Source organism: Gekko japonicus, unplaced genomic scaffold (genome assembly GCF_001447785.1).
Source record: "Gekko japonicus isolate JY-2015 unplaced genomic scaffold, Gekko_japonicus_V1.1 scaffold447, whole genome shotgun sequence".
NCBI classification, from domain to species: domain Eukaryota; kingdom Metazoa; phylum Chordata; class Lepidosauria; order Squamata; family Gekkonidae; genus Gekko; species Gekko japonicus.
This window is the reverse complement of record NW_015166435.1, coordinates 762,460-787,086: the sequence shown is the minus strand read 5'-3', so window position 1 is coordinate 787,086 and position 24,627 is coordinate 762,460. Positions and strand designations below refer to the sequence as shown.

Here is a 24,627-nt window from a genome sequence, read left to right as displayed (position 1 = left end):
CACTGCAGAAATTACCATAATATAAGCTTCATTGAATAAGCAATGGCTACTCCCCTATCTCCTCCTGTAGTATTTGCATGACAACTCTGGTCTAGTCCTTTGTATAATACTAATTTGCCCTTCTGTTGATATTTGAGTGATACTCAGCTCTTGAAGCTGCAGATCTGCAAATATTCCGGTGCTTAATAAAAATAACGATACACAATACACAAGCAAATTCTCCTTTCATAGTGGAAGTTTATAGTGGTTCTTATAGTGGGGAGGGGCCGTGGCTCAGTGTTGTAGAGCATCTGCTTAGTATACAGAAGGTCCCAGGTTCATTTCCCGGCACCCTCAGTTAAAAGGACCAGGTAGCAGGTGATGTGAAAGGACCTGTGCCTGAGACCCTGGAGATCCACTGCCAGTCTGAGTAGCCAAGACTCACCTTGATGGCCCAATGGTCTGATTCAGTATAAGGAAGCTTCATGTGATCTCAATGAACTTTGAAATTCTCCTCTGTGAATTTTGATCTCAAATATTCTGCAGATATTATTATGGAACAGTCACTGAATATTTAAATAGTATCATTTTATACTGGATTTCACTATTTATTTTGTTGTTGTTTTAATTTTTACATGTAAAGTAATGTTTATCTGGCAACATTTTATCGTTACAATGCAGTAGTACTTATCCAGCATTGATTATCCTGAATGGTCAGTTAACTGGCATCACCTAGATGGCAGACTCCTTCCCCTTGGCTACCCAGTATCTTAGGGTGTGCATGCACCCCACTCCCACCTCTCCAGCAAGCCAGCTTGATGACTCTCATTATTGCTGGATGTCTGACAGCCAATGCTGCCAGCTGACATCATCCTCAGGTGCTGAAATTCTTCCACCTCAGCCTGCCTTGAGCTGTCAGGAGCCAGCTCTCACGGGTAGCTGTCCAGCTTGTCTAACCACTGCATAAGGCATCATCATGGCATTCCCAAAGGTGTGGAGTTTGATTGCTGAGAATTCATCTGGGCAGGGGACAGGGCTGAGCAACAAGCTTGGGTGTCCAATATATTTGCTTAACTGCCTGTCCCCATGCCCCATGAGTGCTAGATAACAACACTTTTACCCTATTTTTATACTTCTTTTTTATTATCTGATGTCTGGCAATATCAAAATAATCCACTGATGTCGACAACGATAAATCTCATAAGTATGCCTCTTTTGGTAAAATGTTGTATTCAAAAGGCAATTTGGAGTTTGGATTCAAAATGTTACATTCCAGATTTGATTAGTGAAAACAGAAATTTCAATCAGGACTCCCCCCCCCCCACACACATATTTGTAAAGATTCATTTTGGTTCTAGTTTAGAAAGAATCTCTTCTTAGCGATGGAAAGAAACTGCAACAAAAAAGTCTGAAATCAAAGACTGGCATGGAGAGATCAGAGCAGTAAAGTAATGCTGTTTCATCTGCTTCCTTTATGCGAGGCAATTCTTCCAACTTATTTCAAACTTGTCTCCCAATTATAACATTTCATGGAATGCTTATTGATGCATCAGCTCTACCTTGGAGCCAAATTAGTGCAGCAGTAATGGAAGCCATGAGCAAGAATTACACATACTATAATCATGTGAGATGGCATATTCACATGTTGAACTAACTTACTGATTGCATACCCACTTAAACCACTCATTACTGGTATGCTAAAACTACATGGGATCTCCTCACATGGTGCATCTACTCATGATGGGACTAATTGGGAATGGTTACATAAAGCAAGCCCATTACTGGGACTGCGCTCACATCTGTTTCAATCCTATACAAAAGCAAACATATTAAGTATGTTTGCAGATTACTTCCAAGCTTCTTTTTGCCCAAACTATAGGATGGTACATCAGGAACCAAAGATATATGTTACAATCTGCAACTGGCTCCAGAGAACAAACATACTTTTCAACATTAATGAAGGTCATCAATGGGTGAATGCAGAGGCCCACTGGCAGTGAACAAATGGCGCGTTCCATACTTTTCTCCTACAAATGACCATGACCTTGATGCAATTTTTAACAACTGGAAGCAACTTTGGTTTTAGTTGAATGTACTATAATCTTAGTATATTATCATTTAAAGACGTGATAATTATATCCCTTGAAAAAGGTTTAAATACCTGTTTAAAATATAATTTATGTAATTGTTTGAAATTTAACTGCAGTTTAGGATTTGAAAATTCTGTTACAAAGAATTTTAGTAACACATGCTGTGAAACCTATAATTTAAAGATTAGTCTGCTATAAGGAGTCAACAGAATGTGTGGCACACTTGCATCACTGACTTTCTTATAATTAGTTTCAGATTTAGAGTATTCTGGAAGCAAAAAAGCCCAAACAAGCTGTGCTTTGAGAAGAGTGCTTTGGCAGTAATCCATCAAGCACTCTCCCTTACCAAATCTAGTAAATAACTGTTGAAATGAACCCAGACTGAACAGTAATATCATTTAGTACATGGAAATCCAAAGGATGGTCTAGCCAAAGTTAATCACTCATGCTCAATATAATTGAAGATGATTACAGAAAATAACAGAGTCTGCTGAAATCTCTGCCATTGAACTGGGGGGGGGCTATAGTGAATTGAGTGGGTGTTAAAGGGCTTAATTTTGCTTCAGTTGAACATACGTTATTTGGTGTAATACTGGTGTATATCCATTTAGTCCAATACGTTATGCATGACTTTCTTTAAAATACCCCCACACTGCCCCAAATGAAACTAGAATCTCTTGTACTTACAATGGAAAATCTGAGAGCTCCAAAGACTCAATATAAAATCACAGTCCATCATCCTCTTTCAGAACATAGCATCTTAATCCGAATAATATCAAAAAGGTTGAAAAGTTATCATCAGTTCATGATGCATGACATACACTAATAAATCATTTAGTCTACAAGATCTTTAATGATCAGTGTGCAAAAGAAACCATCACACCTCATAGGCCATAAAAGTGTTCTTGAATGAATACCTCTTTATATCCCTACAGTGCTCCCTTAGCAACATGCACTTAGCAATATTTATTTTCAGTAGGGAATAAATGGCTCTCTTAGTTTGGAAGAATGACTCTAATAAAACAATAAACAGGAAAACAGTATGTGGTGGTCATGATAAAAAAACACCCCTCCTTAAAGCTCTGAAGCACACATGGATATTCATTTGTGTTATGGTTTCCCCATCATTTTCAATGAATGGTGTAATGTCCCAGGTGCAAGTGGAGCATCTCTGGGTACAAAATGAATGGAAGAGCCCTATGAACATACCAGTGTCCCCAGATGCAAGAGATAACATAATCCACAATAACAAGGCATGAGAATACTGGCATATACTGAGACAGTGGGACGGAGTTCAACAAGAGGGTTCTTTCTTTCTTTCTTTTTTTTTAAGGGAAAGGATAAAAGTATTCTAAATAAATAAAAGGGATGTACGAATTTGAGAGTGTATTTTATGGGTTCTTATATCTGGGTCTTTGACTACTGCAACATGTGTGCATGTTGAGGATGGTATAGTGAGACAAACAGAAGTGCTAGAGAGCCAGCATGATATAGTGGGTTGCGTGTCGGACTATGATCTTTCAGACCCAGGTTTGAATCCCCACTGTGCCATGGAAACTTGCTGGGTGACCTTGGACCAGTCACACACTCTCAGCCTAACCTACTTTACAGTGACAATAAAATCGACAGGGGAAATTGTTGGAAGTCACTTTGGATTTCCAGTGGGGAGAAAAGAAATAAATGAAAATAAAAGCATTTCCCAATATTATCACAGCTAAAATGTTACATGTACAGTATACACATTGTCAAAAACAATGGTCACAGAATGAACAAATAAAAGGAGAATGAAAAGAGAACCATGACCAGGAGACACAAAGGATGAAGTGTATGTTCTACTTAAATCTAGGGATGCCAGCTTCCAGGTGAGACCTGGTGATCCCCCAGAATTACAGCTCATATCCAGACTACAGAGATTAGTTCCACTGGAGAAAACAGATGTGTTAGAGGTTGGACTCCATGGCATTGTAGCCCAACAAGGTAGGTCCCTGTCCTCCCCAGGCTCCATCTACATATCTCCAGGAATTTCCAGGCCTCAATCTGGCAAAAACCGCCCCCCCCATCCCTACCTGTGACCAGAGGGGACCTGGCAGCCCAACTTAAATCACATTGGCCTGAAGACTGGTGCTGCCCTCCTTCTTTTTCCTTGATAGACCTCTTTAGTCTTTAGGCTTCCTGCAGAAATTCCTGAAATGTTTTACTGAATTTGCTTCAACCTTTGTTTTATGTGAAATACAGGACATGTGTGAGGATTTCTTTTCACAAACATGTAGTTAGCTGTGTCCTTTCAAAATGCAAGTAATTAACTATGGAACAATGGTACACACAACGTTTTAATCTACAGTTTGCAAAATATTGCATAATGGAGGAATAATAAGTTTAAAAATTTTGAATTGGCACTTACTGGAATTACAGTTAATCCTGATACAGTCTAGATGGGGAAGAATAGATGAGAAATGAAAATTTATCCTTCAAAGTAATAGCTGCAGACATCCAATAAAATCACAGTCCACCCTTCCGGGGACAGACACATGCAAACATGGCCACTGTGTGTTATTATTCTTTCCGTATTGCCGTATAACGCAGATATATGGTGATAAAACTTTATAAATAGAAGTGATAGTATAGGGTAAAAAAAATATGGCCAATTTCAAACAAAGCTACATGGTGACAAATCTAAGTGGAGAAAAAAGATTGTGGGAAACTGTTCCAGATGCTGGATTTTAGTCGGCTGCCACTTTCTCCCCCATGTATGAAAGAACAGACTGATCTTCATTTGAATTCAAAAGTGCTCCGTCACAATGGGGAATAGAGCAAACCAAGCCAAAAACCACATGTTCTGGACCAGTTAATGCCTCAAAGGCAGATACAATTGTAAATATGTACAAATATCCCCAACTACCATACTTTAAATTATCTCCCAATGTCTACAATGTTCTTAGCCCAGCTTCAAGCATTGAATAAACATCAGGACAGTGATTCCACTGTTACATCTAGAAATGTTTCTTTTAATTGGAAATTATAGGGAATCGTGACTATGGCTCTTTTTTATGCTTTCCCTTCAGTAAGAGCTATATTTTTTCACTGTCATAATTAATTTGATTTCTAATAAAAGAGCGAAGTATGTCTTTAATGCCTGTGGTATTTAGAAAAAGAGACTGCCTTGTATTATGTTTTATCTGGGCAAATTAAAAGTTGATGTTCAAATTATGTGTATTTTCAGTTATTCCTCTATTACATTCATTTGAAGATCACCAATAATATATATACACACACACACATAATTATATATATATATATTAAAAAAATAGAACCTAGATTATGTTTCCATGTAGCTGAGTTTGTCATGTGTCGTCAACCGCATCAGAAAAGTGGTAGCAAACAGCCAGGGAACATCACCTACATGCCTCATTCTACAGAAAGCTTTCTTGCAAGAGCCCCCTCTCTTGCCCACCACAACACAGCCTTTGTCTGTTGAAACAATGCATCTGATTGCAATTATTCTAAATTTTCACTAGAGGGCTCTCTGTGAAGCACAAGAAGATTGGAAGTTCCTTATTTGATATATGCATGAATTCCCAACTCCAAAATCTAATTAACATCATCCAAATTCATTGACCTTGCTTTCATCAAAAAATGATGTTAAATATATTAATCTAGCCTACTACTTTGTTGTTGTTGTTGTTGCAATTTAAAAGTGAAATTACCTCATAACTAGTTTTGAATGTGGTATACAAAAGGTCCTGAAAATAAAGCAAGAAGGAAGTTGTTCTGGTAAACCTGCATTAGGTACCTCCATGAAAACCAACCCTGATCATTTGTAATTGTTGTGAAAACCTAGGAAAGCATGATTTTATTTCTGTAGAAGAGCTTATGTTGTTTGTGTTCACATGGCTGTTTGCCGAGGGCCGCAGTCTTTGGGCATTGAAGGGTTGTGTTATTTGTGACACACAAAAAATCACTATGAAGTTTGTGCATTAAAAATAAAGGAAAAGAAGAAAGAAAGGGAGAAGAAGAAAGAGAAGAGCGGGGGCAGAGAGAGGGGGGGATGGATTTGATTGCGTATAATGCCAGGCTGCTATAAAGAGAAGACCAAAGTAAATAAGAGACAATTTCGACTTGTAATTGTTATAAAATTTTGCATATGCATATTTTGCACGCTAAGCTAAAATGAAGTATTATAAAGAGACGGAGAAGTTATCAGTTTTAATATTCACAGTTTGTTCTAATGACACACCAGCAATCACACTAAGCAAAAAACAGTGCTCATATGAACAACCTACTCTCTCTGTCTCACACACACACATTCTGAATTCACTCTGCTTATGTGATTAGGCTCCTCAGATGAGCAGGTTTTTTGTACTCAGCTGCCAGAGTATTATCTGGGCAGACTCCCCTAGAACCTAATCCAATACTCCAATCTAGACATGAAGCTCCGCTGGGCAACAGTTTCGGCACCAATTTCGTAGTTGGGAGCAGTTTGCACCTACAACATAGAGACACAGGCAGAACTTTCCCAGCATTAAAACAGAGATTACACATGCATGTTTGTCCTCCCATGTGCACAAGGAGCCATTGAACAGGAAAATATATCTGTTTCCAAAAAGCACGTGGAAATGTTCACAACTGAAATCCCCTTGGTTATTTGAGAGTTATGCACAATTATGAATTAACGCCCCTGACATTCTGGTCTTCTCTTATTATAACAACCCACAGTTTAAAATTAATTGTGGTGTGTTATGGTGGAGAATAAAGATTTTTTAAAAATAATAAGTTATGGACTTTTAAATATATATAATGCACATACATATATATGCACACAGGTTACATATATATGTCACTTTATTTGTCAGTGGCAAACAGGCCGTTGAATAGATGTTTGCAGGCAAAGATAAAGAGGAATGGCCAAGATGTTAATTTTAGGGTAGGGATGGGGGGGATGTTACCTAGGTTGACTGTTAGCTTAACTCGTCCTGCATCCAGCTCTAAACGCAGCGTGTCAGCAGATTCCCTAGAAGTCGTGGCCATTAAAATGCCATAAGCCCGCTGAGACCTGAACCGTAATGACACATCTTCTGCTTCAGTGTGCATCACCACGGGGAGTTGTATTTTCATAAACATGCTTCCATCATAGCTCAGAACTGTTGCCTCTGAAAACATACAAGCAGAAAGAAGTATTAGAAGAGGGACACACGTGTTGACTTTTACACGTCAAAGGGTGCAGAGTGAATGCAAGACCCACATCAGAATGTGTTGTTGAACTGGGGCTGCAGAATGGCAATACCTTTCAAAAGTTTCAGGTATCGGCCTTTCATCTGATTTCCCACCTTCAGCTCCAGTTGCCCACTGGCACTCTGGTGGTCAGTGGGAGAAAACAAAATCCTTATTGGCATGATGGCAGTAAGTTTCTATACACTTGTCAGGGATGCTCTAGGGCTGATCCTGCATTGAGCAAGGTTTTGGACTAGATAGCCTATATGGCCCATTCCAACTTTATGATTCTATGATTACATCACTTCTAGGGAAAATCCAGAAATGCTGTCATTCTGCTCTAGGAATTGCGAGGAAAGCCATGGTTTTACCATAGAGTTTATGACAGTTCAAGTGGTGTGACATCACTTACAGTTTTTTCTGGGAAGTGATGTAACACTATTGCCGGTGTTTATGTTCATTATTTTAAAACTGAAAGCACAAGTGTTGTGACTCTATGTGATTGATTGCAACAGGTCTGCACTGCTAAATGCAACTCCCTACCTTGCCCTGTCCATCCAACACACAGCTGGACACATTTTGTACGTGGGGAAGGGGCGTGCAGTGACAAGCAAGTTTTTGTGCAACTGGGCTTATGGTGTTTCATACAGAGCAAGAGTGATGTGGATCCAACCTTCCTCTAAGGCGCTTCCTCCACAGGATTGCCAAGAAGCTTGAAGAAAAATGACATTTTAATAGAGATGTAAAGTAAAGGTGAAGGTTCCCTTGCTCGAAAGCCAGTCGAGTCCGACTCTAGGGTTGCGGTGCTCATCTCCTTTTCAAAGCCGAAGAGCCAGCGCTGTCCGAAGACGTTTCCGTGGTCATGTGGCCGGCATGACTAAACACCAAGGCGCACGGAACACCTTCCCACCTAAGTGGTACCTATTTATCTACTTGCAATTTCTTGCTTTCAAACTGCTAGATTGGCAGGAGCTAGAACTAGAGACGGGAGCTCACTCCGTCATGCGGCAACCCAGGTCTCGAACTGCTGAACTACTGACCTTCCACAGCCTGCAGTTCAGCGTCTTAACCACTTGAGCCACCGCAGAGATGTAATGGGATGTTATTTATTAGGTGATGTTACTTACTTCCATTCCATGTGTGGAGAAATACATATTTGGAGGTTTGGAGTATACAAAACCTATACCTTTTTTATCCCCCCCATTAGCAGAGAACAGGAGAGGCGTGTGTGTGTGTGTGTGGGTCAACTGTTTTCCAGCTGCACCCAACCAGTCTTTAGAAATACAAATGGCAGGCCTATCCAGATACAATGAAGTGGTCAGCTCACACTTTCTGCAATTCCACCCAGACACGTAGCCAAGAACAGAGTCTGGAGGTTGAAAATCCTACAGAAGTTGTTTCCTGGAGACTTGAGGAAAAGCTTCTTTGACCTAACCTGTCCTGGGGGATATTAAAACACCTTGGCATAAGGAAGAAGATCTCCTTTTCTGTGGATTCTATTAAAGCAGACAGAGCTTTCAGCTGGGGCCTGCTGAAGGCAGCCATTTCTATGTGGAAGACTGCAGACCAGGGCAGAGGCTAGGGTTCCCAAGTACCTATCTACGATCCCGTGGGGGACACAATCTTCCCCGTCGGAAGATTCTTGCTTGGAACACAGGCGCTGCACTATTCCGTCGCCCGGCTACATGCCTACGTCACGTCTGGGTGATGGAATAGTGCAGCGCCTGTGTTTTTCCTGCGGGAATGGTCCCGCGAAGAACAATACATCCCCCGCCGAATTAAGGTAAGTACTTGGGAGCCCTGGTAGAGGCTCCAAGGTAACGGAGACTCTTTAGAACCACTGTAACTTTTAAGTTAAGGACCCTACCTTGGGGTAACATCAGCTAGAGCATATACAATGGGAAGGACAGAGGAATTCAGTTTTTATACTTTTCTTTTGGATCCCTTGCTCTATCTCCTGTTGTGCTGAGACTATGCATGTGGCCATTTTCTTTTTACTAAATTTATTATCACTTTGAATGCTGGTAACTGTTTTCTGTCCCACTGAGACCTCCATCATTTTGGACATGCTATTTTAAAATGAGCACCAGGAGAAAGGGAGAGGCAGTCAGCTGGCAAGTTGTCACTACCCCAGTGCTGCACAAGTGCAGTAAATTGTCCCCATGGTAACCTGATGCTGGGTTAGTGGGAGACACAAGCACAAGGTGAGGTCTTAAAATGGTAATGCAAGGAAGGAAAGCTGGGAGCTCTAGTCCTCTCAGAGGGTAGTTTCTACAAAGGCTAGGTGATGGCAGAGGTTGAACTGAAGGACAGAGAGAAAAGTCTCTCCCTGGGTTGGGAAAGCCAGGTGGGTGGTGCATGCCAGGCAGAGACCTTGGGCAGCCACTGGTACCTAGATCCTCAAAGGGCAAGTTGGAAGAGGGCTGTTCCACCACACCATGAAAAGTGTCAGCTGCCCATCTTCTCAATTAAAACAAGGCATTTCCCCCCCCCCCCATTTTTTCTTCCAGCCTAAGGAGCCTTTCTTTAACTTAAGGGGCCCTTACACTAGAGAAAAAATAATCTGCCTCATTATTTCCTAAATATATGAGAAAAAGAAAGGGTCAACGAAATAAAAGTACTGGAAAAGAATCCTACCACTCTACTTTAACAGCTGTGGAGCCCATCCCCTCTTCCTTCGCCAGAGAAGACTCTTCCTCTGGTGGAAGGCTCCACAGTTAGCTTGGCAGAGAGGCAGGATAGAACCCTTTTCCCCTTCTGACTTTTCCCCTTCCTCCTCTTCTCCCCTCTCACAAACAAACATAAGGAACAGTTGTACTTGGCTAGTGGGCTGCACTGTATTTGGTGGGTCACAGAAGTGGTGCGGGCCTGAGGCTCAGTGCGGTGTAGAAGGAAGAGAGTTGCCAGAAATGGATTATGTACAAGCTAAGTAAGCTGCTCAAGGTCCTTGGGTTGTACAGGGCTTCTAAATGCAAACAAATTACTAAACATGACTCTCTCTCTCTCTCTGTGTGTGTGTGTGTGTGTGTGTGTGTGTGTGTATATGGCCAGGGTCCGGCATACCTGAGGGACCGCCTTTCCCCACATAGGCCCCAAAGAGCACTTCGGTCGGGGTCACAATACCGCTTAGTGACCCCGGGCCCTAAAGAGGCCAGGCTTGCTGCCACAAGGGCCAGGTCTTTTTTGGTGGCGGCTCCTATCTGGTGGAACAAGCTCCCGGAGGAGATCAGGGCCCTGTGGGACCTGTTACAGTTCCGCAGGGCCTGTAAGACGGAGCTCTTCCGCCAGGCTTTTGAGTAGGAGCCACCACTGCCACTACCACCAATGGGCGACTGCAAAGCAGTACCGCTGGGTTAGGCTGACTGGCCATTTGAACATCGGGGCCATAGCATCCCCCTCTTTGACTCAATGTGATGTACAATAGGGAGCGAGTATGTTAGCCGCGGTAGATTTTTGGGAGTTTCCCACTGTAATTAATTGTTTTGAATTGTTTTAACTGTATTTTATTGCACTGTGTGCCTTAATTGTGTAACTGTGGTGTTGTATTACACCTATGTCTTGTAAGCCGCCCTGAGCCCGCATGCGGGGAGGGCGGGATATAAATGCAATTAAATAAATTATATATATACACACACACACACACACACACACACACACACATGGTATGGCACTTCTTATTGGGGAGACCAAAGAAACTGGGATCCAGATTCCTATTTGTGCACACACCAATACAGCACCATGCCAACTTTCACAGTAGTCTGATAATGGTAGGACAGCAATGTTGATCCACAATGCAGCATGAGTGTAATGGCCTGGACTGAGCATCAGCACAGAAGCAACACCATATACTTGGCACAATGTTTTGCTGGTATAATCCTTGAACTCAGTCCTAAACACTTATTTGCTGGCAAAGCAGTTCCTATGATTGGGTATTCAATCTATGGAACAACAGTCATTTTAGAGAATCTGCATTACAAGCTCCCCTCCCCTTGTTCCCTACTCCAAAGAGACTGGTGAGCTAAATGCCAGTGGAGCAGAAGTTTATGCTCCAAACAACTGGAATAAATGTTTAATAATATGCTGCTCATTAAGCAGTCACAGCCTCTAGGGCAGGGAATAATAGCTTTACTATCATTTCTGCACTGGGAATGCAACATGTAAAGGAAGAAAATGGTTTTATTAAAACACTACTGGAGGGCAAATGTTAGTGTGTATGGGGGGGTCATCATGACATTACAGTTATGGGAAGGCTCATACCAGTTGTAGGAGGCCATTCAGTGGAATGTGAATCGCAAAAAACAAATGGGCAAACTTATTAAAATCCACACATGAAACTCCCTTATCCTGAATTAGACCATTGGCCAATCAGGTCAGTATTGTCTATGTCGACCAGCAGCAACTCTCCAGGATCTCAGGCAGTGGTCTTTCACATCAGCTACAACCTGACCTTTTTTACTGGTGGTGTCGGGGACTGAAACTGGGACTTTTTGCAAGCAAAGCAGATGTCGCTCACTGAGCTGTGCCCCATCTATCATCCTCTGTATGCCGTTACACTTTGAATCTGCACAACTTGTGACCCACCAAGCCAAACACAGTCTAGCAGCCATTTATGAAAGTGCATCAGGGGCTCTTGTTGTTGATTATGTTGTTTTTACTGCCTGGGCTATGGGTAGATTATCATCAAAGACCTGGCAGGTCACCATACATGGTTGGTAAGATGTGATTGGTCTGCTCTTCATTCATACAGCCTTCCCATTTCCCTTCTCCTGTTGATTTGATTTTGTACTGTTGCATGTGTGTGCGTGCACACGGGCATGTTTGTGTGTGTGAACTGCTCTGGGTCCCATTGGTCCCATTTGGGGTGAAAGGCTAGATACAAATAATTTATAAATGAATTAATGAATGTACAAATACATAAATTGTGTTCACCCTACCTAGGGTTACAGTCTAGCACTTTATGATATTGAATTGTTTTATATATTGAATTGTTTTTGGATGGTTTTATGATTGTCACAATTGTTATTTGTGTGTTTTATCTTTCATGTAAGCCACCCTGAGCCTGCCTCGGCGGGCTATAAATTGAACAAACAAACAAACAAACAAACAAATAAAATAGTTTGAAAACAGCAAGGGTCAGTTTTCACTAGTGAGGTCAAACTTGAATTGTTTAAGGTTCTAATTTCTTGTGGGGCTGTTTTATTCCCGTGTGTTACTATATTAGCATATGGAAATGTACTATCTAGTGATCTCTCCTAATAGTGAGATGTTGCTTTCGTTCATTGATTCACTGATGTTGCTTTCATTCATCAATACTCATACCACTTTAGCACATCCAAAGCATTTTCATATATGTTACCTCTATAATCAAAACCTATAAAGTAGTTCAGCATTTTTATTATCTCTCAGTGGAGATGGGTGCCTGAGGCTAAAAACAACAACAAAACAGCTTGTCTGATGCCACTCAGTGAGTGTACAGTAGAAGAGAGATTCATACCTGGACCTTTGCGATACACAGCTGAGAGCCCTAGTCACTATGCTATACTAGCTCTGTCTTCATTTAGCTCACACTAACTTCAGTATCCCCCAAAATGAACATGCTGGAGGTTTTCATTAATATGCAGATACATTTAAATATAATCAGTTAATTAAAACACAATGAATCAGTTAAATGACAAAATGATTAATTAACTCCCCCCCCCTCCCCAATCTATAGAACAGTTGCCAGCCCTACTTAATATAGGTTTTGGAGTTTGCGTTACAGGAATGGAAGATGGAAGAAATGTGACAGCCTCTGTCAACTCACAGATACTGTAACATAGGAAACGCTGACACGTGGAGTCATCTGTGGGCCAAGTTTGCATAATCCCGCATCCTGGCATCTTTGCCTCTTCCGTATAATTTCTGTTGATACATTTTACCTTGCATATTGTTCTTTTGTTGTTGTTATGCTGTCAAAAAATGCACACCTGCAAAAGGCATTGCCAAGAGGCAATCATGTGCTGCAAGGCCCAATAAAAATCAGAGAGAAAAGCCAAATTATATTGCCATGGCATCTGTCCTGCCATCTGCTAGAGCTCCCATAAACAAATAAAACCCATCCAGTGATTATCCTGATGTTTATACTTTAGGCGTAAGCAGCCACAGCTTACAGTGGCAGAATAAACACGGAGCACTGCAGCTTCTATGTCAATTAACTTGTCAATATCTCCAATGCATTTGGGGTCTCAAAAGAACCCAAAGAAGAGTAAAAATACAAACAACTTTCTGTCCACGATGGGTGCCACTTTATGATCCATGTGTTATATTAAAATATAGGGGTCTGATTGCTCAGTGATGTTCAACGCCTCGCCTCTCACTCCAGTTGGTTTTGCTTTTAAGTTGGAAGCCTCAATAATAATAAAAAATTAATGCAGGGGATATCTGTTTATTTAAAACAAGCAAGCTAAAATAAAAATCCTTGAGGAGGCTTCCAGCAAAAGCAAACCACAGAACAATATTACTAATGAAAGGTATAGCACCATTTAAATGACAATCTTGTAAAAATTCATCTGCTAAACAAGTCATAAAAAAAGAATGTGACCTATACAGCAGTACTACACATAGGGTTGTCAGGTCTGTTTGTTGCTCCGGCAGGGGGATTTGGGGGTGTTCTGGGGATGGGCAGGGATGCCCCAAAGCCCCCCCAAAGCCGTACCCCCCACCCGGCCATCCCTCTCCCTCTCCTCCTGCCAGATTTAAAGGGCTTCAGTGGGCCGGGGGCAGATTGGAGCCCCGAAAAGCGGGGGAACCCCCACCTGGACCCTGGGGCTGGCAACTCTAACAACACATCCACCACTCCCTGTCTGCTTGACAACTGTTGGCTTTTTGGAAATGCTCTGGATTCGCACCTTCTCCAAAAAGCTGCAACAACTTTGCTTACATATCTACTTAATTTTACGGAGAGCGATACTCCTTTTGGCCTCCATGGAGGAGTCATTCCACAAAGTCAGAATCACTGTGGTAAATGCCCTGTTCCTTGCCACAAGAGCTCTCTCCTGCTGTGATGCTGGAGTAGGCAGTTTCTGAAAGATGGGGGTCACAGGCCATGAAGGGCTTCAAAAGCAAGGCTTGTGTAACAGCTTCTTTAGGGAGAGAATCTGTAGTGGCAATGTTAGCTATGGCAGAGGTCCCTCCCATCAGCACCACAAGCTTCCTGGCAGACATTGTGTTCACAGGGACTGACTGAGGCCGCTGCACATGGATCTCACAACCTCCACAGCTTAGCAAACTCCTGGGTTGAGCAACAATTGAGCAAGTTCCCTGGTTCGATCCCACATATTCAGGGTTTGAAAAACCCTCTCAAAACCGTTAAACAAAAGAAATGGAAAAACACAATTCTAAAAACACTTGGATACCTGAGGAAAAACAAACCACATTGCATTGAATTGGGGGGGGGGGAGAAAAATTCACAGGACTATGAAGGAGAAGGAGGGCTAACATAGGTACTTGTTGCATACCTGTTCATGTAGGAGAGAGTAACACTTGGCACCTCAAATTTGCCCTGGAAGCAACTTGCCAACTAATGCGAGTGTTACAAAAGTTATCGGGAGATGTTTCCTTCTCCCAGCATATAACAGCTGAAGTTTTGGAATGGGCTTCAAGGGCAGCCCAAGTAGTAGTAGAAGAAGAGATTGGATTTATACCCCGCCCTTCACTACCCAAAGGTGTCTCAGAGTGGCTTACAAACTCCTTTCCCTTCCCCTCCCCACAACAGACACCCTGTGAGGTAGGTGGGGCTGAGAGAGCTCTTGAAATAAACTGTTCTTTTTCAGGAACAGCTCTTATCAGAACTACGGCTTGCCCAAGGTCATCCAGCCAGGTACAATTGGAGGAGTGGGGAATCAAACCCGGTTCTCCCAGATTACAGTCCATGCACTTAACCACTACACAAAACAGTAAATACATACTGGCCGATACTAGGAGTTAAACGAAAGTGTGGATGGGTCTTTTGCTTTCCAGAGTAACAGCCAAGGTGGACAAAATGCCATCCTGGACATTGTTGATGTTGCTCAAGGAGCAAGGTGAGGTCCAGGAGCACCTCTGAAGTTCTAAGCTGGCCAGCGAGAGTACAGAAAGAGCCAAAAACCAAATGAGAACCCTATTCATCCAAGGCATAGGATGACTGTGGTATGATGAAAACTTATTTAGTAAAACAAAAATATCTTGATGTTGATGCAGCAACTAAATAATGTTGTATTTCAGTTATACCTCTGTGACAGTTTAAATGAAAAGTGCCCAAATAAGGTGTCAGGAATCTGTGAAACCCACTGGAAATTAAGGTGATGCACAATGGGTCAAAAAATCCCCAGCTTCAAGTATATACTAATAGGGTCTGAACTTGCCAAGACTGAGAGGGAAAAAAGATCTTGGGGTTGTAGTGGATACCTCAGTGAAAGTGTCAACCCAGTGTGCTGCAGTGGTGAAAAAGGCACTCTATGGCCCCGGTCACACGGGCAGGAAACTGCAGAGGAGAAGTGTGGCTGTTTGCCCTGGGGCAAACTACTGCGCAGTTACGCGATCAGACCTCCTGTGGAGGTCCTGTGGAGGTACCGTGGAGGTTCCATGGCAAGGGAGAGGTGCTGATCACAGGACAAGCTGGCGCGCAACGAAGAAGCGCGTGCCGCGGCAAACTGTTTTTTATTTTTGTGTACATGACAAATGTGCATGCTCCGTTGGGTGCGCATGCGCATCCACAGAGACTTGGACAAAAAAAACACCTTATTTGCAAGGGGACATGGGCAGCCGCCGTGTGCCACTGGAAACGCGATCAGACGCCCGCCCTTGCCCCGCAGTTTCCGGAAACTAGTACCTCCAAGGTACTAGTTTTTTGCCACGCAGTTTCGGCTGGAAGCCTCGATTGAGCCACGGGAGTGCTACGCTTCCCAGATGTGCTGGTGAGATCGCGCCAGGAAACTCCGGCTGTTTTCCGTCTCACTTGTGTGGCTTCTGTTACGTGTGACCACAGCCTATGTTAGGGATTATTAGGAGAGAGACTGAGAATAAAACAGCTAATGTTGTAATGTCCCTGAATAGATCTATGGTGCAGCCACATTTGAAATACTGTGTACAGTACTGGTCACTGTATCTCCAAAAGGACATTGCAGAGCTGGAAAATGTACAGAGGGGGGCAACCAAGATGATTAGGGGGTTGGAGCACCTTCCCTAGGAGGAAAGGCTGAAGAGTCTGGGACTTTTCAGCATAGAAAAGAGACAACTGGGGGGACACACACACACACGATAGAGGTTTGTAAAAGTATTCATGGGGTGGAGAGAGTTGACAAAGGGAATTTTTTCTTCCTCTCCCAACATACTAGAACTTGAGGGCATCCAATGAAGTTGATGGGCAGTAGTTTCACGATGGACAAAAGGAAATACTACTTTACCCAGAGAGTGATTAAGGAAATACTACTTTACCCAGAGAGTGATTAAAATGTGAAATTTGCTGCCAGATGATGTAGTGATGGCCACAGGAATAAACAGCTTTAAAAAGGGATCTGATAGATTCATGGAGGATAAGTCTATCAGTGGTCACTAGCCATGGTGACTGAGGGGAATTTTTCCACATTCAGAGGCACTAAACCTCTGAATCCCAGAGCCAGGAGGCTACACTGGGGAAGGCCTTGGCCTCTATGCCCTGTCGTTAGCCCTCCAGGGGAACTGGTTGTCCACTGTGTAAGACACAATGATCAACTACATGGACCATTGGTCTGATCTAGCAGGGTTCTTCTTATGTTCTTAGTCCTTACATTATATGTTTGCATAATAGTGTCCCTGTTCTATAATGCTACAATAGTGTATTTTGTTTTTGTTTTTTTAAACTATGTCTGAATTGTATTCCAAACTGCTTTTTTTTAAAAAACAACTATAAGAAGAGTAAATAGCAAGGGTGGGTGAGCCATTGAAGTTACAGGGAAATCCTCTGATGGGTCACTGTCCTAGAGGGTCATTGGTGGCCAAATCCCAGCAAATCTGCTGCCACCTCGGGGCCACTTGGCTCAGACCCTTCATTGGTAATATGTGTTAGCTGACCAAATGTCTCCTCCTGCATGGCTGCCATTTTGTGGGATGAGGTAAACAGTGAGCCAATGACCACTATTGGCACCACACACAGTTCAGTGACCTGTGAAGTGTTGGCTTCTAGTACCACAGGGGCCACTCAGCTGGGCTTGTTCCCAGGCCATTTTCACTCCCCACTCTGCTATGTAAATAGGTGGTAAAAAGCACTGAAAATAGCCAAGTCCACTATTGTATTTATGTTTTGCCAAATGTTAATAAGCTTAAATGATGGATTTAATTCAGTATAACTGAATGATGAAAAATATGGAGAGGACATAACATATAAAGTGCAAAAAGGGAATCTTATAGGTTGTTATGTTCCCACATTGAAATAAGTCCAGCTATAGTCAACAACTACAGTCCTGAGGAAGAGTTCAAAAGTTTCACAGAAGTCTTATTTTAATTTTGATGAGAAAAACTTATAATTAATGTACATACATCTATTTATTACTATAGTCCAAAGACTGAAATAGGGTAGAAACAAAGGGAATGCTCGCCTGTGTCTATTGTAGATCCCCTTCAATGGCTTGAGAAATAATGACAGGTGCCAGTTCTTCTAGAATTCTCAGATTTGTCATTCATACCAACATGATTTTCACTTTTTGTAAAGCTGCTTTGTTTGCTAAAGTGAACACACACCCCTCCCCTTTTAACTGCTTGCAACAATTATAATGATATTGTGTCTATTGGCAAATAGAATGGTTTATCAGCAACCACATATGGATAGCAGCAATAATAACTTTGTGTGGTATGAAAGCTCTGCTGTGCTTTTGGAATCCCAAAAGCTGTAATCATATTAACGCATGACCATGTGGACTGCAACTATTACTGGAAGGAGGAGAAATGCTTTGAGAGCCATTTCCCCCAGATACAGAGACCCAAGGGTAGCCTACACTATGCCACAAACTGACTAAACACACACACACACATTTTGGCAGGACAAACAGCCAGATAACGTTGTGAGAGCACCATTTTACCATCAGTCCCAGCAGATCAGGGTCCATGTTCCAGAAAATTAAATTTGGGGGAAATTTTCAAACCATGCTTAATGAAAACAGACAAATGACACGAGCTAAGGAAGAATTCCATGGTCTGTCAAAAATGCTTATGACAAATCCTTTTGGAAAAATTTGCTTTTAAAGATACAGGAATTGGGGGAGGACAGGTTTTGATATACTTGTCTTGTCTCTCCAATGACTATGATATGTGGGAAAATATTTTTATTTTTTAAAGCTGCAAGTTTCTCTCTCTTTCTTTTTAAAGAAAAAGATGCTCCCAATATGTAATAGCAGGATTTTGCCACAGGGTGGTACACCATGCATATTTAACCAAAGACTTCTGTAATTCATCTAACAGTCTAGCATGGCTCTTCTGCCAGCTGCAGTCCATCAGTAATAGAACAATCTGGAGACATCAAAATAACTTAATTTCTGCCAAAGGCTGGGATCTTTTAGAATACAAAACTGGAAATCACTATATAAGAATATGATTTCATTTTATACTCTTAAACTTAAAAGAGGAAAAGGCTTTTGACCTAAGCTTTCATCCACTATGAAAAGCACCCATCCTACTCTATTTTATTCCCAGGGTGGGGGGATGGTGTAGATAAGGGCAAAAGTGACTGATTTTTCAGAGTGAGAGCAAGAGGCATGGTACTCACTTGGAACTGGTTACATGAGTGGTCAGGTAGGCAAATATGACTGGCTACTTAGTGTTGCTGTGACATCATCGTTACCATTTGTATGTTAGGTAAGATTATGCAACCAGCAGGAAGAAACTCAATTTCTTTTTAATGGTATCAAAGGAGCTACAGTGCACAGCTCTTAATCAAGAGCAAAATAAGGTGGGGAATAGGAGAAAAGATTGTTGAAATGTGCTTTCTTTGAGCTAAAAATCTTTGCATGAGAACATTCACTGCAGTCCTATGGAACCAATTCTGCAATGGAATTTGGAGATGTGATGATGTCATGTCTTTATGTAACTACTAGTCTGATACACTACGGTATTTAAGTTCCGTAAATCCAGTTATAATACTGATGATGTGAAATCTGAAATGTGATATTTGTTGTAGGAATTCTAACAGAGAAGAGTGTAGTGTAAGAAATGAAGTGAGACATACGTACTTTCCCCCCCCTCTACCGAAGGACCTCTCTGTAGACCACATTGGTGGTTCTGCCCTCAGGTGCTAGGATCACCAGGCTGCTTGATGAGCTCACTCTGGAGCAGGCCACATAGAACTGTCCATTCAAGAAGCAGTTGTCATTTAAGAAGCAGGGGTCATGTTTCTCAAAAAGCTCTTCATGGGGGGGGGGGGTTGACATCATGGTAGAAATGCACTCCCCTTATTTTGGGTTTCTTGGTGCAGGGGTTTGGCCTGGGCATTTAATTTGGGGGGGAGGGCATACCCCCCTTTTCTTTTTGTTTACAAAAATGCTTCTCATTTATGTTACATTTTAGAACTGGGACATAACTACATATTCAAAACACTACCCCAGCAATCAGATATTAAACAAGTTAATATGAACCAGTTTTCTATAACCCACATTGTGAGGAAATTAAATAACCTAATAAAGGAAACCAGTTTTCTACAAATTTGGAGTATATTTCTGTAATATACCCAGTTCAGACCGCGTGCCCAGCTTGGGCTCCACGCGATTAAGCGCAAACATCGAGCTTTGCTCAAAGAGACAATGGACTATGTGGATCCTAGACTGCGCCAATCAGTGGGCTAGGTTCCCGGCCGAGAACCTATGAAACTCTCGACCACTATAAATAACCTATTGGAGAGTGGGTGTATGTTACGGGTGGCGGTTTCACGGGGAATATAAGCCGGCCTGCAAACCGGCTTAAGTTGTCTTGTTCTTGATCTAATGAAGTACGCTAAACTGAATCACTCGTCCATCTGCGTACTTTTCAATTTCCATTGTGAGTGTGAGTTCAATTTCCATTGTGGCTTAGCTGGGCCAGTAGCACCGCTAAGGTGATCCTGCTGAGGCAGCATCCCTGATGGATTAAAGTACCCTGGTCCTGCTCCTACACCTGACAGACACCCACCTGTATGGTGTTGGGGGGGACTGTATTTAAAGACATCAGGGAGGCTGGGCCAGCAGCAGGGCTAAGACAATCCTTCTGAGCAAACCTCCCTGGCAGTTGCAAGCATCCCACTTCCTCTCCTACACCTGACAGGCAGCTGCCTGTCCAGTGTAGGAAGGGGAGGGGGAAGGAGTATTAGAAGCCACTGTGGAGGCGGAGCTGGCAGGATCACTAAGGCGTTACTGCTGGGGCAGGCTCCCTCGTGGCTTTAAGCACCCTGCAACTGCTGCTGCACCTGACAGATAACTGCCTGTTAGGTGTAGGAGGTGGGGGGAGTGTGTTGGAAGCCATCAGAGAGGCTGGGCCAGCAGAATCAATAAGGTGATCCTGCTGGGGTGGCATCCCTGATGGATTAAAGTACCCTGGTCCTGCTCCTACACCTGACAGACACCCACCTGTCTAGTGTTGGGGGGGCTGTATTTAAAGCCATCAGGGAGGCTGGACCAGCAGCAGGGCTAAGACAATCCTTCTGAGCAAACCTCCCTGGCAGTTGCAAGCATCCCACTTCCTCTCCTACACCTGACAGGCAGCTGCCTGTCCAGTGTAGGAAGGGGAGGGGGAAGGAGTATTAGAAGCCACTGTGGAGGTGGGGCTGGCAGGATCACTAAGGCATTACTGCTGGGGTGGGGTCCCTCGTGGCTTTAAGCACCCTCCAACCGTTGCTGCACTTGACAGACAACTGCCTGTTAGGTGTAGGAGGTGGGGAGAGTGTGTTGGAAGCCATCAGAGAGGCTGGGCCAGCAGCATTACTGCACCTCACAGGTGCTTTTGGCCAGTCCTCATTTCCTCAACTGCCATTAGCTCTCTGCAGTCTCCTGTAACTGTTGTTTTTACCTCAGAACACTGAGCTCTGCAGCTGACCAATCAGAGAGTGGAGGGTGCAAGGAGGCAGCAGCCTGGCAGCCACATAGGAATCAATGGGGGAGCACATTTTACCCCTTTTGACCCACTTAGGGTTCAAATTTCTAAAATTCCCTTCTTAGTGAGCATCTATGCCATGCTAGGAGTGCTCTCCCTGAATTTTGTGTTTGTAGGTCCACGGGTTTGGCCTGGGCGTTGATTTTATGGTGAGGGGACTTTCTTTTATATATAGAGATGATTGTTTAGATACAAATTAGTAATAGATACCACATGTACTGTGGCAGTACTTCTTACGCAAGATCCATGGTGAGGCTGAAATTCAGGGTAGGCTTACACAAAAGTCCTGTCATCATGTAAAGTCAGAGAGACCTCATGTTCTAATACCTAAGATATATTAATGTTTCATGCATGGCATAAAAGACAAGGGACAGTGCACTAAGGTTCACTTCTCATTCTTACCATGTATAGCTGTTTCATGTTCAGGTGAGGGCATCTGAAAGGCTTACATCTAATGTAAGAAACGAAGAGCAGCTGGATCAGATGAATGGTCCATCTAGTCCAGCATCCAGTTTCATATAGTGGCCAACTAGAAGCACCCAGGAGATACACAATGAAGTCCAGGAGCTACACAATGAAGTTGTTGATCCCAGCCACTGGCATTTAGAGGGATACTGACCATGACCATGAACACCTTGCCTTATACTGAATCAGACCATTTGTCCATCAAAATCAGTATTGTCTACTTAGACTGGCAGTGGCCAGGGCCGGCCCCAGCTTATTTTGCACCCCAGGCAAGGATCCCTTATGGCGCCCCCCCCCCGGGCACCCACCAATTTAAAAAAATAAATGCATTTTAGGAAGAATGAAAAATACAAATAATCAAGAAACTCCCAGAGTATGGGGCCGGGTGCAGTTTGGCACCCCTAAGGGCCAGCCCGCTCTAGGCGATCGCCAGGGGTAATTTCGTAGAAAAAGAGCTAGGGGAACTCATTAGCATAACTCATTAGCATATGCCACACCCCCTGACATCAGGGGCCTGGCGGTGGACCTGCAAGGCCAGCGGGAGTGCGAGGAAGCCCCGCCAAGGCCCTCCCTGGCCCCAGGCAGGCAGGGGTGGGGAGAGGCGGGGAGGAAGCAACTTACCCTCCCTCTTCTCCTGCCTCCTCCTGGCTGAATGAGGGCTGGAAGCGGGGCGGCCGGAAGCAGGGGGCGGGGGCTTTGTCATGCGCCCCGCCCCCTGCACCTCACCTGGGGGAACTGTGTTCCCCCGCGTTCCCCCCCGAAATGACCTCTGGCGATCGCCTAGTTCGCCTAGTGAGTGAGCCGGCCCTGGCAGTGGCTCTCCAGAGTCTCAGGCAGAGGTCTTTCACATCACCTACTGCCAGATCTCTTAACTAGAGATGCTGGGGATTGAACCTGAAACCATCTGCATGGAAAGCAGAGGCTCTACCACTCAGCCACAGCCTCTCCCTTAATGTTACCATGGCTAATAGAAATTGCTGGACTTACCTTCCATGAATCTGAATAATTTAGTTAAAGTCAACTAAACTAAAAGCCATCGTACAAGCATAATATTTCATCTGAGGAATCGTCAAATGTGCTTAAAGACTACAGACAAAATCTAATAGTATTCCAAGGATATGTGGGATATCCCTGAGGAATTTCACCATTATTCTTCGCTATTCTTTTGGCACCCTTCAACATTCTCCAAATGTTTCACCAAAGGAGGAATTCTCTCACAGTTCCTTTGAAATATAGATGCACACAATTGGCAATTGTACTGGTAAGGGAGTCCTGCAACTGCAGAGATTGAGATTTGTTTTTGCAGGACTAGATATCTTTGAGACAGACAACAGAGCATGGGGCAGGGGAACAACTGTGTCCCTCTTCCAGTATCCCAGCTGCAACCCTTTGCTCCGTTCTCCAGCACCCAAAAGGTGTGTAAATTAGTTAAAGAGGTTTCTTGCACTTCCCTCCAAAACAAAATACAATAAGATACAGCGAGGGGGAGCAACATTATTTCTTTTTTTCTTGTGGCAGGGAAAAATCATTTGAACTATCCTAGCTACATCTGTATTTGTGGTAGGTTCAATTTTCACGCTTTGTTTGTGCATTAAAATGTGTCCCTGAGGAATGTTAGGGTTCCTTGTACATAAAGAAATATTTTATTTTTAATTTTGCAAAGGTTTTATAGGAAAGTATTTGGGGGGTGGGAGAATCTCATCAGACAGCCTGAGTTTGATTTTAGAAATAGGATATGACGCCTGCTTTTTTTTTTTTTTACAGATGGTCTATTTCTGTAAAAATACCCAAGTTTACATTTGTATTGTAACTTACTGAGTATTTAGATAACTAATAATATATATTTTAGTAAATATACTTAAATATGGTCCTTTTTTTAAAAAGTGCAAGCCTTCCCTTAGAAGAACAGCAATAGCTAGCATAAAAAGGGGGCATGTAAGTTATCAATGTTTAAAATGTGAAATTGTTATGTTTTGATTTCATTTGTATTATTTTAACTGTGAATTTAAGAGTATACTCACATGCTATTTGGCCAATCTGTTAATTAGAAAATAAATTGCTACGTAACACCGTGGACATTCTTCTCCCTTGGAATATTACCCAAATGCAATAAATATGATGGTAATAATATTTAATTATAAATAGCCTTACTAAAACGGAACAGAACTGTCATGATCCCTATTCTTCAAAACAGCCAAGTGCATTTTAATCACGTTTTCTTAACACATAAATAAAGTTGTTTCAATGTTCTTACTTGCTAAAAAGGGGCATTCAGTAATATTTTGAGCATGAAGTTATGTTTTGCATTGACATAAGCACTAACCAACTCCCTTATGACCTAGAATTCTTTCTAAGCTGTCATCAAGTAATGATAGATCTTGGGGTCTGCCATCACTGCTTCTCACTGGTGGATTCATGGGATTCAAAGAACATTATGGTATTGTTATAAATAAATGAAAACAAGAGCTGGACAAAACCCATGTGGCAACTACACTCCTCCCAACAGCTTTTTCTGGTCATTCGATCTCTTAGGGGAGTTAAGATGTGCCTCAGCCCGTTTATGAACCTTATCTATAGCAAAAAAACACCAACAACAGCAATGGTTTTCCTTCTGGAAAGTCCTATAAGACTGTTTTTTTAGAAAGGCTTTTGATGGAGTGTGATATAGGAAGAATGGGCTTGAATTATGCAACCTGTTTTGTGTTTAATATTTGCTAGTTCCTTTTTGTTTGCTTTTAATCTCTTTTTTAAATGAATGATTAGTTTTCTTATGTTTGTT

At 42.6% G+C, this 24,627-nt stretch overlaps 1 protein-coding gene across 1 annotated transcript in view; it reads right to left on the bottom strand.

The window, feature by feature from the left end:
• The window catches only part of LOC107111006 (neurexin-1), a 736,478-nt gene that overhangs the window by 93,287 nt on the left and 618,564 nt on the right, over window positions 1-24,627 (bottom strand). Inside the window, exons 10-11 of the mRNA XM_015411887.1 lie at window positions 7,013-7,216; window positions 4,471-4,497 (exon numbers count right to left, since the gene is read on the bottom strand). Coding sequence (XP_015267373.1) covers window positions 4,471-4,497; window positions 7,013-7,216 — 231 coding nt within the window. The remainder of the gene's footprint in view (window positions 1-4,470; window positions 4,498-7,012; window positions 7,217-24,627) is intronic.